The sequence below is a fragment of the Betta splendens genome, chromosome 14 (assembly GCF_900634795.4).
Source record: "Betta splendens chromosome 14, fBetSpl5.4, whole genome shotgun sequence".
In the NCBI taxonomy this organism is placed as follows: domain Eukaryota; kingdom Metazoa; phylum Chordata; class Actinopteri; order Anabantiformes; family Osphronemidae; genus Betta; species Betta splendens.
The window spans coordinates 14,812,628-14,832,858 of NC_040894.2; the positions used below are offsets into that span (position 1 = coordinate 14,812,628).

Consider the following 20,231-nt stretch of genomic DNA (forward strand, 5'->3'; position numbering starts at 1 on the left):
CTGTCTGTGTTGGTTCCAGTTTATCATATTTTGCTTATTTTTCTTTCAGGGATTAATCAGTTCAAGGTCTGATTAGTTAGTTTTAGACGCTCCTGTGACTCCACAGGCAGACAAAACAGGCCAGGGCCTCTCATAGTCATGTGATTAATAGAAATCCCACTGCAAATACCAGGTTATATTTCCATCCATTTATAGTTCACTTCAACAACAACTTTAGATAGATGTTTTGACCATGACTGGACCTTATAATGCTTCAAATACAATACAACTGTGTTCACATATAGTACAATAGTTTTTACATTGTAAGGGAATGAAGGAATGAAGAAAGACACTTTACTTGTACTTCTTCAAGGTGCCTGTGTGGGCTGACTGTTTACACTGATGACACAAGCAAGTAAAAATAAAACATAGCATTGTGTATTTTGACTACCTTTTAGGTACTAATAGTTTTATTATATATATATATATCATAATATTGTATACAATAAGAAAGCCTTTATTGGTCATATACAATGTAACAATGAAATTGGTCTTCTGCATTTAACCCATCCACTGGGGGAGCAGTGGGTTGCAGCTTTGCTTTAACCCTAGAACGCTCTACCAACTGAGCCACCAAGCCACCTTATATGTATATCAAAGGTTTGGTCAAGATGTCTTCCCCGCACAGGAGCTTGTGAATAATTAACCACTGTCTCCTCCTGGCTTCTAGTGTGTCCCCTCTCAAACTCATCCACTTTCTTTTGGTCAATAAATTAGACTGAACATCAGAGCCAGGGAAATATTGTTTGGCACAAGCAGATTTTAAAATTAGTAAATATATGCACAGTGGGTTTTTTCTTCATGATGTTAGTAATAATGTACAACAAACAAGCAGTTTGAGTTTATTAATAAAGCTCAAGGAAGAAGAAAAGGGAAAATTATTGGAATAAAAAGCATCTGTAAGAAAGCTGGACCACAGAGTAAGTGAGACAAAAGTCAAGATAAAGTCAAACTCTACAAACAGATGGCAGGTGAGAGTAAAGGTAGTATGCAGATGAGGTCATCACCACCTGGACAAAGCTAAAAGAGGTGACAGAAAAACTTTTCAGTCTGTCGCTGGGAAAGTTGTCCGTGACTGAACAGAACCAGTAACAGTTTGGGCATGTTAGAAGAAGTCCACGTGTGGAGGATTAAATGCTGCGTTTGCTTGTGCCTTGCTCTGCAATCAACACAGTATTTCTTAATCTACAGAGCATCCAACGCTTTACGCCGCGTCGATTAGGGCTTCTCATCACCTCACCAGGGACCAAAACTGTACATAATGCATGCTACTCCAGAATAGTGTCTCTGGTATCAAATAATGAACGAATGGCACAGATGCAGTATTAAAAGCCTTGCCTCTGATCAATATTCATTAGCCTGGCAGGATTTTTGTTCCTCATTCTCTCTGTTGCCAATCGAAGTAAGCGCTTGCAATAGGGCTTCAACCATGCGCCGACCACGACTCGGCACGTTACCATGGAGACGGCCTCATTTCAGCATGCTGTTGATGCAATGAGGGAGAGACCCAAACCAAAGATGGGGAGCAAACAATTAAAAAGGAATCTAGCATAGGAAGGAGCTGAAGCACACAGACAGCAGGTAGATGATGATCTAAGCCAAATAATGGTATGCCAGACACCCAGACATCGCCAGTCGTCAGCATCAATCATGAATGAGTGGTAGTGTTTCAGGAGCAACTAATGAATACATACATAGTTAAGAAGCAGATACTAATAAAAATATAACAGGAAACCAACAAACAAATAAACAAACTAATGTCAGTGACTATCTTGTTCCTGCAAAAGTAATGTTGATGCAAAACAGTAGCACTGTGAGTGTGAGTGAGTGCATGTGTGCGTGTGTCACCATGGCACTGATGGTCTCCTCCCAGTCAGGTCTCTCTCTGGGATGAACGTGAGCCAGTTCAGGCACAATGTCGTCCTCCTCCAGGTGACGTCCAGGCCTTAGGCCCCTGCAACACACAGATACAAAGTTATCATTACAATCCGGGTGGGTAACTATTTTTTTGAATAACGTGTTTTCACACCAATAAGTTGCCACCACAGTGTCTTACATTAAAGAATCTTGTCTAAGTACAAACACAGAGAAATGATCTTTTATACCAGTACCAGTAGTAACTGTCATACATAAGAAGCAAGCCTGTTCCTAAATATAAAGGAAGAACAGACATGATTTCTGGAAAACAAATGATTCCCATCATTTTCAAAATGGGTTTCCTTTCAATAACTGATCTGACCCAACATAGGCTGTCACATCACAACAGATAGTTACAGAGGTAAGGTAAGGTAAGGTAAGGTAATGTGGATGGAAGAACTTCATTGATCCCACGAGGAAATTTAACTACTGGAACAGCCACAGACGACAGTAAAGAAATTGTGCAGGATTGCAAAAAAGGGGAGCATAATGAATATTAGTAGTAATAGTAATAATAATAAAAATATGTACATATTTACAGCTCAAAAATAGTAATAGTAATCTAATAAAGTGACCAACAACAGTGCAGATTTGAGCCTGTGGGACGTCTCAACAGCGGTGGGTATGAAGTAACGCTCTCTTCTACACTGTGGGTGGATCAGTCTCCACTGAAGGAGCTGCTCAGAGCTCCCACAGTGGTGCAGTGGATGAGAGGAATTGTCCATGATGGATGTCAGTAAACATCCCAGGACAGAACTGGCCTTCCTCACCAGCTTGTTCAGTCTTTTCCTGTCCTGGTCTGTGCTGCCTGCTCCCCAGTAGACCACAGCGTAATGTATAACAGAGGCCACTACAGAGTCATAAAAAGTACTTAGCATGGGCCTGCACACTGCGAAAGACCTCAGTCTCTGCAGGTGGAGGCCACACCTTCTTGTACAGGGCATCAGTGTTATTAGTCCAGTCCAGTTTACGGTTGAGGTGAACACCCAAGTACTTAAAATTGTCCACAGTCTCTATGGCTGAACCCTGTATGTTCACTGGTGTGTGATGTGTTTTTCTCCGACGGAAGTCAATCACCTTCTCCTTGGTTTCATTGGTGTTTAAGCACAAGTGGCTGCACACGCACCAGTCCACAAAGTCCTTGATGACTGACCTGTATTCCAGCTCCTTCCCCCCAGACACACAGCCAACGATGGCTGAGTCGTCAGAGACCTTCTGGATGTGACAGCTGATGTGCAGTCCGGGGTGTAGAAGGTGAAGAGTAATAGTGAGAGTATCGTCCCGAGGGTCCCAGTGCTGGAAACCACTGCCTCAGACGAACAGTTGCGTAGCCTCACGTACTGTGGTCTGTTGGTGAGGTAATCGTTGTCCATGCAGTCAGCTGTTTGTCCACTCCTGCTCCCTCCAGCTTCTCTTCTGGCAGCCGATCATCCAGGTCCAAGTCAGCGCATCCTGAGCCTCTGTTCTCTCCGTGGCCAGAGATAGTCTTCAGACCCATCCACACATTTCGGACGTTGTTCTGCGCTAGCTTCTTCTCCGGCTCCTCCCTGTAGCGCCTCTTGGCCTGCCCGATCTTATACTTGAGTTCATGCTGAACTCTCTGCTGCTCCTCTCTGTCCCCTGGGATAAAAAGCCCACTTCATCTTGTCCATTAGGGCTTTAAGTTCAGGGGTCAGGGCTTGTTATTTGAGAAGCGCCTCACCCTCCTGGTGGGTACCGTGTTCTCCACACAGAAGTTGATGTAGTCTGTGATGCAGTGGATCAGGCTGTTGACCATGTTACCATGAGAGCTACAGAGTGTGTCCCAGTCTGTGGTCTGAAAACAGTCCCCGAGACTCTCACAGGCCTCATCAGTCCATCCTCAGAGCAGATGAACGTCAGGAGGGTGGACACATGGTTAAAATCTCTGCTGACGAGCAGGAGCGCCTGTGGATGCCTCGTCTACGTTTGCGTCACTGCTCTGTACAGTCACTCACACCGCGGAGGGAGGGATGTACACAGTGAGCACAATGACGTGTGAAAACTCCCTCCACATAATGATGGAGGGCACATAAGGTTTGTACCTCCATTTCCTCTCCTGGAGCTTATGTCCCGCTCTGCAGCTGCTCCTTTTCCTCCGTATTTCAGGTGGAACCAGTGTTTCTGTTTGGGGAGGTGCAGCACTGCACAGAGCTAACAGCTGGTCTCTGGTGTAAACAAAAGGAGCCATGTGTTGGGCAGAGAGGGTCCTCCAACGCGGTTCCAAAAAAGCAATAAAAGTGGTCTCCCTTTGTGCGCACTAGAAGCAGGGTTTTACCACAATAACAAAAACCTGTAAAACTGACCAACATACAACAGCAAGGTAAAGACAACTGGAGAAGATATTGGGAGCCGTTCTAGCAGGCAGCACCATCTTAGAAAGAATATGTAGTAGTTGTAGTAGTAGTAGTACACACCGAAATATCTGTTCAATCATTAGGACACACAATTCTGCAACATTTATTTACCATTTAATAGTGGAGTCTTGTGCATATTAATAATGCCCCCTGACACCCACATATATAACCCAACACTGCAAGAAGAGATTTTTTTGTTGTAGTAGCAATCATCATTTGGCTAAAGACATTGTATCTCCACAAGTGATACATTTTACTGATTGGAATTCACAACATCGCTCTCTACAATCTCTGATGACAAAATGGAATAGTTTGAGTCAAACTCAAATGAGCCTGTCGTCTTAATTAAAAGGTTTTTCCAACTTAACTATAGCCAAACATGATAGTTTCAGACTATGTGAAGGGAGGAGTATTATTCTGAGTTCCACCGCCGCAAGGTCAAAATCAGAGCATGTTGAGATAACGTGTTCAGCATCCACAAAACAACAAAGAACATGTAACAGGACAGGGGCGTTGGATAATTTGATGAAGGTAACTTAAGTTGAAATTCCCTTCATGCAGAGTGAAGTGAAGGGAGTGTGTAGACTAGCATCCTATCAACTTTAAAGACTGTGCTTGATTCCAGAGAGGCAGCCAGAAGATGAGAAGGGGGATGGAGATAAAACAGATTTGCAAAGCAACATTTAAAAACAAATGTCTGATGACCCACAAACATCTCTTGTGATTTAAAAGAGAAAAAGAGAATTTATAAATAAAGAATTGGGTTACTAGTTCATCTGTTTCCTGAGGAATCACATCCAGTATCTGGTTCCATGCAGCAGATGAGCAATCCAAGGTCTCATCTGCCATAGGCACAGATTATAACAGATTTTAACTGTGGGCAATTGATGCAGGAGGCTGCTTCCCGGCCCTTTTAAAAATCTGTACTGGGAGCTGACTATCAGATACACACAGTAAGACACAGTGGACGCTGCATGAAATGCAGTAATGGTGACTTAATCAGACATCTAGGTCTCTCTCAAAACGATGTTACACAATCATTCTGAATGCAGGAAAAATGCTGTATGTGCATAAGTCGGACATGCTGGAGTAGACAACCAAGAACACAAATCTGTTTTGCGAAGGACAGCAAGATAACAGGATCAACACTGTCACTTTATTGAGATATTTGGCCTTCAGGGAAGTAGGGCCAGAGTTAATCTCCAGAGAACCAAAGTTTAGCTGCAAGTTATTCATTATTATATTTAGTTTGTTCATTTGTGAAGGGCAAAAGATAAAGCTCTGTTGAAACTGGTTGTTTGGATACAAATTATTACCTGGTTTTAGAGTGAGCCACAATCACTTCCAGATCACACTTTCAGCTAAGTTACTGCTGCCTTATTATATTTGGCCAATTACATGCCATGCTAACGAAGCAGCAAACATATCCATTAAGCTGATGATGCTTTACATCATACCCTTATTAGTTTCTCTGGTTCTTACTTGACCGTTTTTCATTTCGACACAACCAAGTGGACACTGTACAGTATTGACCCAAAATTCCATTTCTGGATCACAGTCATCTTTTATTTTAATGATTCTGCCAACTTTAGATGGAGATTACAGATGTGTTTTGTTCTCTATTCTAAGCTTCAAGTAATAAAATAATACAACAAACAATTAGAAATGAGCAAATCTAGTGAAAGGATGGTTAGATACTTGTGGCTTGAGGAGATATGAAACTTTGTGAATACTGACATTTTCTTTTGCAGATTTTACACTGTCAAGTCAAGTGTTTGCAAAAGTCACTGCACCAATGTCACTAAAAATGTGTGATTCACAGGTTTTAAGTATAACTTAATACCAGCATATTTCTTATGTGCTCTAAATGCCCCACCGCATTTGCATTAAATCTTGGCCTTGCTGTAATTCCTATGTTGTTATGTCCACAAATGCCAAAAGGTTGAGTGTCCGGCTAAGCAATCTCCATTTCTCTGCTGCAAACACCCAAAACAAGCTTAAAGCACCACTTCCCTGAGAACTACTGACAGTGTGAAACACTTTTAGCTCTAAATCACTTTCCATGTTTAGAAGTGGGGTGCACTCTGGCATTCCCAGCATTCCTTGGTGAGGAGGCATGTAAAGAGAAAGGAATGGCTCCCTCCAGCGCCTCTCCCAAACAGCAGCGACAATACAATACTGTAATTTCTTTTGCCACCTACCGATACCATGCACTTCTACCAAAGAAACACACGAGGAGACCATGACTCAGATCTTCTGCTCTGGCCTGTTAGCAGCCCCCTTTTAAAACTTAGTTTTGACCATTTCCCGAACATTTCCATCAACCTCTCGGTTGTGAGAAGCCCTGGAAGCTTGTTTGCAGCCACCACTTCCTCGTGTCTCTGGTGCCTAATCGCTGAATGTCTAAGTGACCACACGCTCAACCCCAAACTAAAACCATCTGGGATTTGTGCACTAATACTTCATAGTTGTCTTAGCCAATTTAGCTCAAGTATTTTCCCTTGTATGAACCATACAGTTTAAAGGGGGATTAGATACATCACTGTTAGTCACCAGCTGGCATCTCAGAGGAAATTCAGCATTTACACAGTGTTTGAGCAAAAAAAGGCAAAAGTATAATTTTAGAGCAGTATACTTATTACCGACCATTAAAAATAATACACTTGAGGCCAGAGCAAGCAGACCGCAAGGAGGGCAGGAGCAAACACTTCCACACCAAAACTGATAAACCACCCACTGCATCAGTGGTAATACAGACATCCACTCGGTGCAATATTTGCGCAATATTTGTGCAAAACTGTGCAATATGTACATAGAGTAGATTATACCTATGACTGCATAACCACTCTGATCACTGTCTAGTGTTATACTGTGCCAACTCAACCCAGTCTCACTGATCTGTTTCTGTATTTTTACTTGCAGCTGTATTTTCCATTCCTCTGTATCACCCTCTGTGCTGTTGTGAGTGTATTCAATTCCAGGGCCAGTCTCAAAGATACGAGCCCATGAATGGGGACATAGCACCCCTGATTTCCTGATCAGTCTTAAAGAAAGTTTGTCCAGAGAAACCAGAAGATCTAGGACAGCAGACACACAAACATCAGGCTTGTTTAAGACGATGTGTGCCTCGCCTGGAAAACACGCCAAAGTATTGTTGACCAAACACACGGACCAATAAGTTGCTAGATTATAGGAGAACCTAGCATGTCTCATCATGCCAAATGGCTGTAGAGTAGTAGTAGCAGCAGTTATCAATGTTATACACACGTCAGGTGACATCAGGACTCACAGTGGGCATGAACTGCATCACAGGTGAACTTGCTCCTCTTGAAACAGGCCATTAAACAAAGCGCCACTAAATCAGCAGTTTGCTTACTTTTGTCACATTGGTCTCGCATATCGCAGAGTGTATATAGCTTCCTCTAATTGAGCGCGTGTCTATAAGAAGATACAAATGGTCCTGGAAACCATTTCTCTTCCTGAGCAGTTGATTTACTATGCTAATAAAATATGCATGATCCTGAATGTATCTTTAGTTTAGCGAGATTGCTGAAGGTAAAAAAAACAGGGTTGTGCATATGGCTCACATTTAAACAGTGCATTGGGTATTAACTGAATTTATTTCAGGCCTGATGAATTTAAATTGATTAGTTTAAGCTAGGTGCTCCCATCTGAGTCTATATCAATGCCAGCGAATTACCTATTGATATAATGAGTAATATATTGCTACTGCAGCTGCAACTGACAGTTATTTCAAAACTTAAAAGGAAACACAAATCCAAGGGAGACCCAAATGAAACCAGCCAAGTCAGCAACAAGTGCTGCCAGTTTGGGTGTAATCAATGCTTACAGACAACTCTTAAGAGCATAGCATGCTGTGTGTACTGGACTGAACACACATGGACATATGCCACTTTTAGAACTGCCAATAATACCCTCCAGAGAACATTATGGCACTGCTCAGATAGCTGATACCCAATGTGTGGTAACTAAAGGCTGAAGAAGTTCAGCAGCCCTGATCTCCACAATAATGAAATTGTGCTTTGGTTTAGCTATGTAAAACTGCACTGTAGTCAATAATTTCTCCACAACAATGAGCTGCTAAATGACTTATTTTAACTTGTTAACATGTCAAATTCAGCTACAACATGTAAAGTCTGTCGTATAGAGTTTCTTACGCAAATGAGTTTACGATGTTGATTTAAATTTGATTTAAATCACAATTTAAATTCCTTCCCACTTCAAAGATGTGTTTTTTGATTTTAGATGAGTTACTATAATATTTTTACTGATTCCACATGGGAGAAATGTAGCAGAATAAGGTTCTATACACGAGAAAATACATCAAGCTTGGTTTTGAGGTCAGTAAATTCATCATTGACAGGGGGATGGTGGTGCTGCTGTGCTAGGATCAGTGGAAGGAATGAAAAGGATGGTGTTTCTCTGGGTTTTAGTTGCATCCGAGTCTTGTTAGTACTACACTGGATGATGCTGATAGCTCTCACATAATGTAATGTGTCATCTATCACTTCATCACATCAGTTAGTCTAAACAATAATTTGGAGTTAGTAGTATAGAAGTACTATATAATATATATTATACAATCTATTTTGAATTTAAAATGATCATAGATGATCATATAATTACACTAAATAAATATTTTACTAAACTATTTAGCCGTAAAATAAACTTCTATTGAGATGAGTCTGAGTAAATACAGTAAGATATGACTCATGTCCCAACTACATAATAAAAAGCCTGATCTATTGTGCAACACATGCATGGCTCATTTCAGCTGCAAAATGAGCAGACCTTTAAAAACAAAAAGCAGCAATAAACAGAGAGAAGGAAAAAAAACATGGAGGAAGACATTAGTAGGCAAAGCACGGGATTTTCAGCGTATGCATGTTTTGGATGCCATCCACTGGCTAGATGTCTCTCCAGTTGGCCAGCAGTTCAGCTCCTATCCCACTGAGGCAGTTTATCCATCTTACATATGGCAGAGCAGACAAGACAGGACTCCACTGTCTAGTAGTTGGTTTTTTTCTATTTAGTTCTAAAACTCAGATATTTAAACCATTAAAATAATGGACTGTTGTGGCCGAGACAATGGGAAACTCTACCCGAGTAACCTGATCTGGCACAGTGGTGGTGCTCCAGATGTAAAATCTGCAGCACAGCTCAGCCAACCAGTCCTGCTAAACTGAAATATCCCTCAATGTCTCCAGAACTGTTACTGTCAGCTAATAAAAAAAGCATTCCTCTGGTCAGTGGGTGGATGGATTTTACGCTTGGGTCTAATGGACGGCTCTAATAGTACCTGTTCACCGAATGGTACAAAGGCAAAACATCAAAAACCTGTAAGTAACCAATCTAATGTTCATGATCATGATCATGTTCAGTACATGACCCTATGAAAGTAGTCAGCATACCATAGAGTGATAATGATGAAAAATACTATATAAATGCTAAGTGATGGTGATAATGTTAGATTTTTGTGCCATTATAAGTATACCTCTTTAAACTAAGCATTTAAGCTTAAGACTGAAACTGGTCATTTATACCCTGAGTCAAAAGAAAACAAAAGCCAGGTTATAGCCACGATACAGCGGAGTTTACATGTACACAGTCAAAATCAGACCAGTATATTTCTATCAAAGAGCATCTTTCTTTTGGAAAGGGGTTTTTGTCTAATTACGTTAGCCAGGAGGTTCTAATTGAAAGAGTCCTCAGTAATTTGGTGCAAACCGATCAAAGTGTAATTGTGTTTTAAAGGCTGGGAAAGATGACATTAACAATATAGATCAAATGAGTTATTACTGTAATGGAAATTTTATAATTTGCACTTAAACATTTTTATTTTTAATAATTACTATGCAGACTTGCAGACTTTGTGCATAACATTACAACTCCCATAATGCAACTGAATAAAGGGACTCTCCCTGCCTGATAAAATGCCTACATACCTTTAAACACTCTGCCCATCTGTTTGCTATGTCATATTGAGCTGAAAAAAAAATGACATGACGATGGTTGTTATCTCAGACCTCTGCATGCTCTCTATCCACACAAGACATTATATAAGTCACAGGTTTAGTAGGACTAACCTTGTCTAACTAATGCGACTACAACCAATGTGACTACCTGAGGAGAAGCTTGTTCAGTCAAGATAGCGACCTACTACAAAAACAGACACGTGTTTGGTGTGCCACACTAAGTTAAGCAAGCTTCATTAGGAAATCACAAACTGGACACGCTTTTACTGTGGTACTGTGGTACTCTAATCTGCAGTTGAGTCCCCTGTTCAGACAACTTTTCTAAAACAGTAGCCATAACCAAACCAACAAAAAATGATCTGTCTGATGCATGCATCTTTTTCAAAACAGTTCAGAATACGGGAAACAAGCATCATCTGCTTTTCTTTACCTTCCTCCCCATCTCAGGTCTTCCTTTCACACAGTCACTCTTACTAGTAATATCAGGCTACAGTCTAATGTATGCTAAGCTGCTGCTGCCATGGTAACCCTGGTGCAGGATTTAGACCATGTTCAGGACAAGAGGAGTGGTGTGAGTAGGGCAGGTGGAGAAGCTGAGCAGCCTTTACTGTAATCCCCCACACCCAAACAAAAAAAAAGGTTGATAATATACAGATTATGTACAGTACAGCCGATACAAATAGATGCACACATGTGCATAGCCAGGGACATATGCACCCCAGTAATCCTGCAGTGGGAAGAAATCTACATGATGCTGCCTTAGCAGTAATGCAGCAGAGAGAAATGGCTGCCTACCTGTTTAGATAGCACAAGAACAATTCTACGTGCAGATCTAGATTTCAGTGTTTCTGCATGACAGCTTATGAAAGTATATCAGCCACAGTGTGAATGGTGACTAACAGAAATAGTAAGAGAATGACAGCAAGATGACTCATGGCCCTAATTTCCATCTCTGATTGTAGAATGTGCCAGAGGAGATCCCCAGAAGGTGTTGGAGATTAGATATACCTTTGGCAGAGACTGTAACAACTGTAATAGAGGATATGAGCAATATCACAACAGCTCCTGCTGAATGATTAGCCTTTGCCATCAACAGGGAGACATGCAGTGAGGTATCATTGTTATGCTTATTAATGGTTAAGATTTTTTTCTAGATCCAAAATTAAAAGATTATAGGAATGTAAAAAAAGGATTAGTGTTAAATTGTCTTTGTTGTTTTGTATTCAAGCAAGCATACAAACACACATTGATCTTAAGCATGTAACATGAAAATTCAACTTTATAAAAGTACATGTGTGACATGAGAACATGAAAAGCACAAATTTGGGCCTAGAGTGTCCTGCGTGTTTATCACCCTCATGCTCTGCAGCAATGTTTGTCCTAAAACATCCCTGTGAAGGATAGACTACATACATAGATGTTTTGCTAGAATGTGTGTGTGCGTGGTCATGTGGGTGTACAGCTGTAGGAATGACATAACCAGCTGAAAGCAGATACGCTCATTCCGTCGGTCGTGGTCACAGGGCCTGGGAATGAAGGTAATATCAGCGAGGGCTTTCCAGCAGTGACAGTGATGGTAGTCACCTAGTTGCTATGGTTTGATGGGTGTGGGTGGTGGTTAAATAGAGCTTGGGTGGTGACTGTGCAAACTCGCCCTATTGGCTCAGCTTTATCACAGGCACGTCTGCCAATGCCACCCCCCTCCTCTTCTGCATGCGCAAACCAAACCCTTGTGTCATTCCTCCTTGAGGCATGGAGAAAGCCAAGTAACACCCCTTTCTACCATGGACGCACACTACACTTCCGCTGCAACAGACACAAACTACACTGGGCATTTGCTTCACACACACTAGGTGTAACGAAACCGAGGTAGAGACACATGCAGAGACCTTAAGGGGCTTTGAGGGTGGACACGCACGCACACGCACGCACACGCACGTGCACGCGCGCACACACGCGCACGCGCACACGCGCGCACACACACACGCGCGCACACACACACGCGCGCACACACACGCGCGCACACACACACGCGCGCACACACACACGCGCGCACACACACACGCGCGCACACACACGCACACACACGCACACACACGCGCACACACGCGCACACACACTCTCTTACTATAAACAAACTAGGATGACACCATAACACCAGCTAAGGTGTGGTCCTTCCCCTTGCAAACACTCTCTCCTCTCTTCACTCAAGTGACAAATGTTTGGGGTCATCGTTTCCTAGGGGTGGGTGCCCCAGTCTTACCTGTCCAAGATGTCATGGCTGGATGTAGCTGTGACTCCCAGCAGTCCTAGTGCTGCACTCCCCACCGCTGCGGCAGCCCCGCTGCCTGCCTCCATGATACTGACTCACTGCAATGAGCAGCCTGCCAGAGAAGCAAAGAGGGAGGGGAGGGGGAGGGAGGGAGGAGGAAGGAGGGGAGAGGAGGATGTAAAGAAGTAGATCAGGAGGGAGAAACACGAATGAGATAAAAAGAAATCACAAGTGCAAAAAGGAGAGAGGATGATGAGGAGGAAAAAAAGAAAAAGGGAGACAGAAATGTGGCCAATAATGACAGAACAGGACTGTGAAAAAGATGTGCAAAGATGAGAAAAAAAGAGAGAATCAGCAAGAAGATTGACATGGGAAGATGAAAGAACAGCAGGGAGAGGAGAAGACAATCATTAATTTTGTGTGTGTGTGTGTGTGTGCAGTCTTTAGATCAGAAAAGTCACTGCGATGGAGCTCTGCAGGCAGGATTCCATTGTTAACACGCACACACACACGCTCCAGTGAGAATCAACAGTCAAACACCAACAGTGGCTGCTCTGCTATGCTGTGGTGGCCGTGGTCTCCGTCTTCAACCCACAAGTTGGTCAAACCCAATTTATTCCAGTCACTCCTTTTGTGTTTTCATAAGCCACCTCACTAACTGGATCCAATCTGAAAAGCATGAGCTATGATGATGCTATAAACACAGGCAAAGTGTCAGTGTTGCTGTTGAAACGTCAGACTTCATTAACTACATTGCCAGGCTTCAGGCTCCGAACCTTCAATTTTGCGACTATGCTTGCCTGTATATGATAATTGTGTTAATATTACTTATCTGTTTCCAGAAATTCCCCAATGAAGTCGCCAGAGCATAATAATGTTCTGCAAAGATGCTGCTTATTGTTGTTTCAAGCATTATTATCTCAGTTATTTAAGTCGCCTCACCTTTTGGTGCAAAGCTCTTTAATAACATCTAAAGAATGTGACATTGCAATGACAAAATGCAAGCTTCAGAGCACCTCTCCCGGGTGAATGCCTATATATGCTAGGATGACCCTTAGTGAATTATTATTGGGTGGTTACAACACAGACACACATGAACCTGAACTACCAGGCTTGGTTTAACATCAGTCATGCACCATTGTTTTCATTGTGTCATTATTATCTCTTCTTTGGTTTAGTAGTTATTATCATTATTAGTTTGAGGAATGTCACATAATGATAACTAAAAACTGCAGTCAATCTTTTGTGTGGGTTATTGCTTTTATGAACATTTGTGTCATAATATTTAGTCTTACATTCAAAATGCATTTATTGTGACTAACATTATTTTAACATTATTATTTAACACTAAATCAGTGTATCTACTATGAAAACAGGCACCCAGCCTTGGGTGCCACTATAAAACTATATCACATGACAAACCAAAATCCCAATGCTGATGGAAATGGAGGGCAGGAGCACTCCAGCAGACACGACCCATTAAAGACTGCCCAGCCTGATTAGGTTTTTTTTTGGTGGCAGTCAATGACTGTGTGTGGTAATCTCAGGAGAATGATGCCAAGAGAGGGATGAACGAAGGTGGGAGGGGTGGGGACGTGCAGGAAGAGAATGCGTGGGAGGAGAGGATTCTCACAAACCACACTGAAGCAGCTGGTTCTACCTCAGAGGCAGAATTAGTGCGCATACGTAATCCTCCTCCTCTGTGATGAGCACTTTACAAAAAAAAGCAAGCAGCACGCATAAAGGGAGGATGCAGTAAATACCATTTATCTTTTGTCACGTTCAAAAGATTGTACCAGGAATTTCTGTGAAACGCTGAAAATATTTGAAAATGCAAAAAACAAGCGTTTCAGGGATCTACATTGTAAAAGTAAATCATGAGGGATTAGGCCTTAATGCAGAGTAATCACAAACAAATGTATCACCTTAATTCTGCCACGATGGAGACACTACCAACTGATGGGCGAATGCCCTACAAACAATTTTAAACCAACGTACAATAGCAGACAATTACTATCAATGTTGAGGCTTCAGAGGACAATTCTTTTGGTAAATAACATCAAGACCCTATTTTAAAAGGTATAACCTTAAGGTATAAGGTCAAAATAGCAGCCTCTCAAGTGTGTGAACTGCTTCAAGTTTATATAGTAACTGTTCATAAGATTTGACAATGCAACAGTTTAATATGGAATCGTTCTAGTTTATATAGTGCGTGTTTAGTGGTACCCTGCATACAGCGTCCCATGGCCATGTAAAGATGTAGGCTCTCTTTGTAAAGCTCTGCCACAAAATGGCCGAACGAATCCCTGGTAGTGGTGAGGACCCAAGGAAAAAAGCACAGCAGAGGACAGAACTGTTTATACATCCATAAAAAAGACAAATCCATCAACTAATCACCAGAACATCCTAAATGTCTCTCCAAACAAAAGACACAAGAAGTAAGCTTAGGAGAGAGAAACCTCAGCTTGAGAAAAGTAACAACAAAGGAAAACAGGACAACACCTTAACAATAACTGCCCTGAATTAACAAGGTCTGGATCTGACTGGTACATCAGAACAAAGTGGGGTTTTTGTCCTTAAATCACACTCCCACACACACAAATTTGGGAGCAGCAAAATTGTCCTCAGTCTATTGGAAAGATTTGTACAAGGACAAGCGCTCAACCTTGCTGACATTTAGTGAGCGTGCGTGTCTATGCTGTGGGTGTGAAATTCTCTGGTTATTGCGTGTGGAGGGAGTGAATCGTGTGTATTAGTGAAAAGAGGAAGTGAATTTGTGCATGGAGAGCAGGCGAGTGGGGAGGAGCAGGGTAAGTGTTCCATGGATGCCTGATGCAGCACAACCCGTACAAATGATAAAAATGGCCGATCTGAAGAGAAAACACAGCCCTAGTTTAGAGGAGATTAAACTCTATATAGAAAACTTGCTACTACATCATGGATGACCCCAAATATCAGTCAGGGTAGAGGCACAGAGGTACTAAAGTATGTCACCTAGTCTAAATTTGAAAACAGGTTTATTAGGAAAGAACTGCCTCTGCCGTGACTACAGCGTAGTAACTGCACTTCAATTAAATCTTATTGATATGCAGATCGCTGGATGAAATCACCTACACTCTTCTGGAGCACTCAGCCTTTTCTTGAGTCACCAAGCAACAATATGGAACTTTCCCCAGAGTTTGCGACACTGTTGTCCAGCGTGCAACCAAGCCTGGCTGGATGTCAGCAGTGTGTAGCTGTGTCATTTTTCCTGATGGGAACAGCAGATGGCAGCTTGCAAAGCGTGTTTTGTTGCATCTAGAAGCAATCACCATGGGAGTTTGCAACTACAAACGTAATTTACCACATGAAAGAACCAGAGCCGGAGCACACAGGTTGCAACTGTAACAGTACAGAGAGGGAGCTGAGACCATGTCGAAACAAGATCTGAGGTTCTTCTTCATAGGTTTGTTTCTTTCAATCAGGTTCAAATCTTGAAGCATCTTTTGATTACAGTGAGACCTCCCTGGCACATATAATTCATTTCTGTGGTTTACTAGCTTTACTAGTTGAATCTATTTTTGCAGGGCTGCAGATTCATGTTGAAAGACAATTTCTGAGCTGACTCCTAAGTTTAGTGCACTGTTGGTTGGTTTCTCTGCAAAAAAAGTCTTGTGGATTGTAAAGACACAAATAAATCAGCAGATTAAGATGACATCAGTTAGTAGTCACATTCATCAGCATTTAATACTCAACAATAGGTATTCTTAATAGACCAGTGTTTCCCCTACCATTATATCTATTTTGATTTAACTAAATAGCCTTATGTTGTTTTATACCATGACATGTAATTTCTGTCTCCATGTTTGCGTGTTTACAATTGTAGCATCAGCCTGAAAAGCAGGCAAAAATATCTTCGTTTTTTAAACGCTTAATCACTTGTTCTGCTGCTTCAGCAGCCGGTATACGTCTCCTACTCCGAGTCAAAGTAGAGAAAAGGGCCCACGTGCTGCATGTCCTAGCCAACACTGAATGGTTTTGACCCAGTTTGGCTCTCAGGGCAATTGTTAAACTTTTTTTTTTTAATAACCTTTTTTTTTTAAATTTTCTTCAATAATTCTGATGGTTAGTGTTTAGTTTAGTGTACAGTTAAGTTACCGTACAGTAATTGTTTTCAGAAGTTATAATATATTGTTATACTGCAATTAAAAGAAACCTAAACACTATGATTAACAAGTGTTTGTGTTAGTCTTTTGCCGCAAACCCTAACCCACCCCCCCAAAGCCATGAACCTAGGGGAAACACTGCAGACATTTCTCATGTCAGTCTATGTGACTCTACTGAATGGTTGGAGGCTTCGTTCATCTGTCTACAGAAAATATTAATTGACTCACAGCTGCAACAGAAACTCCAAGCAACTTACAATGTTATGATTAAACACTGAGGTACTGGGAGGTACTGAGGTACTGGGAGATTTTAGTACTTTTGGTTTTGGTCATCTGTGTTCTGTATACCTTGAAAATATGTGTTGTATAATGTTTAATATTTATTAATCATTAAAGAAATGACTCAAATAAGTACTCTATATCCAGTTTAATAGGTGAAAACATGATTCATAATTCTAATAAATCATATTTTTTTATGCACAACTGTGAAGCTAAACATTTAATTAAATCATATAGACCTTGGTTAATACACAACTGTCAGGATGCACCAACCTAAAAAAAAAGGAAGGTACGAGTCACTTGGCTTGCATGAGCAGAACAAAAACTAAAGTATTTAGCAGTCTAAGTACAAGACAGTAGATGAATGACCTTGAATCTTTAACCTTGAATTTTTTAAAGCTTGAGAAACAAAACATTTCCTGGTAATTAGCAAGCAAACGTCTGATAAGGCTCCCACTCAGCGGCTCACTCACTGCACATGTTCAGCAATTCAGAAGAGAAGATAATATAATTGAAGGTGAGATGTGAATCTAAATCATTATTTAATTGAAAATCGAGTTAGCTTGGAGACAGAAGTGACACTAAGTACATTTACATGCAATCTAATGATGTAGCTACAACTGCATTAAGGTAGCAGATTGGCTATTTCAATTGCCATGTAAACAACTTCATCTAATTAGGCCAAACACAACTCAATTACCAGAAATGGGATACTGGACAGTCTCTGAAATACTGGCCCCTGCAATGGACACTCCTTTGACTGGCTGCCTCCACTGAATTCCTCACAATCACACAAAGTCATGCAAGAGGATGTAAAGTGGTGTGTTTGAAAAAGAAGAGGCATGTGGAAAAATGAAACCGTGGAGCAACAATGAGACTGTGCAAACTAAACCCTACCTCGGAAAGAAATCAACAGGACATGAATCTGAGTGGTTGATGAATGCATGCATGTAAAAACAGCAAGCGTTATTATTGAGGTAGAGTCTTAATAGACCCTTTTACAGATCTCACGAACACGTAGGACCAAGAGCTACACGATGATGATCAAGAGTGTCGCATAAACTCCCATCTGCCCATCTCAGGTGTGACTAACTAATAAATGACGCTTACTAATAAATAGGCCACAGCCTGCCTAGGTTGCAGTAACCAGCAGCACATCCTGTTTGCTGTATAATGCAGAGTGCACAATCATCTTATCACACAAACAGTAGTGCTCTCGCTGCTTGGAAAAACAAAACTGAGAGGGAGATGTGCCCACAGTGTCAATGTTTGCTAATAAGATGCATAGGTCAAACGGGTCTGACAGAATACAGTGCATGTTGTGTGATGATACAGTCCATACTGGGAAATAAATAACCATTTAACAACTTGGCAATAAAGGGGAACAGAAATCGGTTCGTGAATGATAAGCTCATGTTGACAAACTGTGTTATTCAGAATGCCACTTAATGGCTGTAAGCATCAAATGGAATAGTAGAAATACCAGAGCTGCTGTGTATGCACAGTCGGAATTATTCATACAGACTTATCATCCTGCATCCACTCCACAGCCTTACTGGAAACTATTATTTTAATTGCAATGTTGACTTGGCAGCAGCTGTACACTCTGATCACATGGCACTTTAAAGTTACTGCTCCATGCTCTCTGTCTTATCAGCTTGTTTCCAGAGACCCGGGCATTGCGTTTGATTCTTTATGGCCTCTGCAGTACGTCTGAGGTGTGTCACCACCACTGTGGAGAGGTGAGCACGGCATGCTGACTCATCGCCACTAACATACATAAGCAACGGATGAGGGATGCTTCGTTCTGCAGCTGCAGTGGCAGCTGTCCCGTCAGTTGCCTCTTGCAACAACAGAAAGGCATGCGAACATCAACCCATGGCTCACTGGGCTTGCAGTCATTAACTTCCTATCACGCTTTGATAGGAGAGGCAAGGATGACTTGCTGGTGCTGCTCTATCAGCAAATGTACATTACTGACAAGCCTTCCACATCAAAAAAGATAAAGCCCACCATTTGTCGGGTGATGGTTTTAGTCAATTAATCCCAGACGCTGGCGCTTCATTCAAATCACTAAGTAACACAGATACATATAAATCTCAATGAGCACGACACCAGTTAAGAGTGTGGGGTTGTAGTAGATCACATTAATTGTAAAATTAATGATAAATGAACATGACATGCTCATTTGTGTTGACACCGACACTGTATTGACATGCATCTTTGGTTGGATAAGAATGTGCCACCAATATTTGAATGTCCTCAAGTATCATCTCTTTAGGTCATATGTTTAAACAAATCCACTGTGAACACTTGCAAATACTCATCAAATTAGTAATTATGAGTTTTTAAGAGTGAAAACATGGGTGACCTACCTTCAGTCACCTCTTGAACAAATCCAAAGCTGACGGCGATGGATGAATGAGGTTGCTGCTCCACATATATTTCACCATTTGGCATCAGACAATCCATTGAGGGTTTTCAAACTGACCTTGAATGGTTTGTTTCAACTCTGGCTATGGGTCTATGTGAAAAGCTTCTTACCCCAGCAGCTGACAATGACTACACAGAGGGACACGTGAATTTGGGCATAGTATAACTGACGTGAACGCATGTCGCGTCGGACATGCTTCAGTGGAGTCAGCCTTCAGTTAGGTCAAAGTTCAAAAGAGGCAGGGGGTGAGTGTGGCTCTCACTTGGACAGCCTTCACGCCTGTAACCCACCTGTTGCGCCAGTTCTGTTATTTCTCAAATCAGTGAAAATAGTCAAAAAGAGAAAGGAAGGAAGGATTCAGTTTTTACTCTCAAAATCATATAGTATAACAAACATATGGTTTGTCACTGTGACCGATTTTAAACGCATGGCTTTTAATAGGGGCCTTCATTTTGACATAAAGACTTTAATTGTGCCTAAATATTTATTTATTTATATATGAACAACACGTGAGTGCGCTTTTAGTCTTAGTTGTCCTGTCAAAAAGGACTGAACAATACTGTGGCTATGCATGTGCTGTACAATGACAGTTTGTAATTTGACTTAGAAAGTACCCAATCTTTGTTACAGCACTTAATTTGTTGCAAGTCACAGCAAATTTCTATTTGTGAGTTTATTATAGCATAAAAATGGACTTCATACACCCTCTTTCAATTTAAAACAGCTTAACGTCCCCAACTCTGTGACTTTTAATAACAATTATGTATGTGCCAT

General features: G+C 41.4%; 1 protein-coding gene across 5 annotated transcripts in view; it reads right to left on the reverse strand.

The window, feature by feature from the left end:
* Positions 1 to 20,231, reverse strand: part of arhgap32b (Rho GTPase activating protein 32b) — a 63,895-nt gene that overhangs the window by 33,017 nt on the left and 10,647 nt on the right. For 3 of the 5 annotated variants that reach the window (XM_029174247.3, XM_029174246.3, XM_029174244.3), the window contains exons 2-3: positions 12,591 to 12,910; positions 1,888 to 1,993 (exon numbers count right to left, since the gene is read on the reverse strand). In XM_029174247.3, coding sequence (XP_029030080.1) covers positions 1,888 to 1,993; positions 12,591 to 12,685 — 201 coding nt within the window. In that variant the 5' untranslated portion in view covers positions 12,686 to 12,910. The remainder of the gene's footprint in view (positions 1 to 1,887; positions 1,994 to 12,590; positions 12,911 to 20,231) is intronic. The other 2 variants (XM_029174245.3, XM_029174248.3) reach the window with 2 other exon arrangements.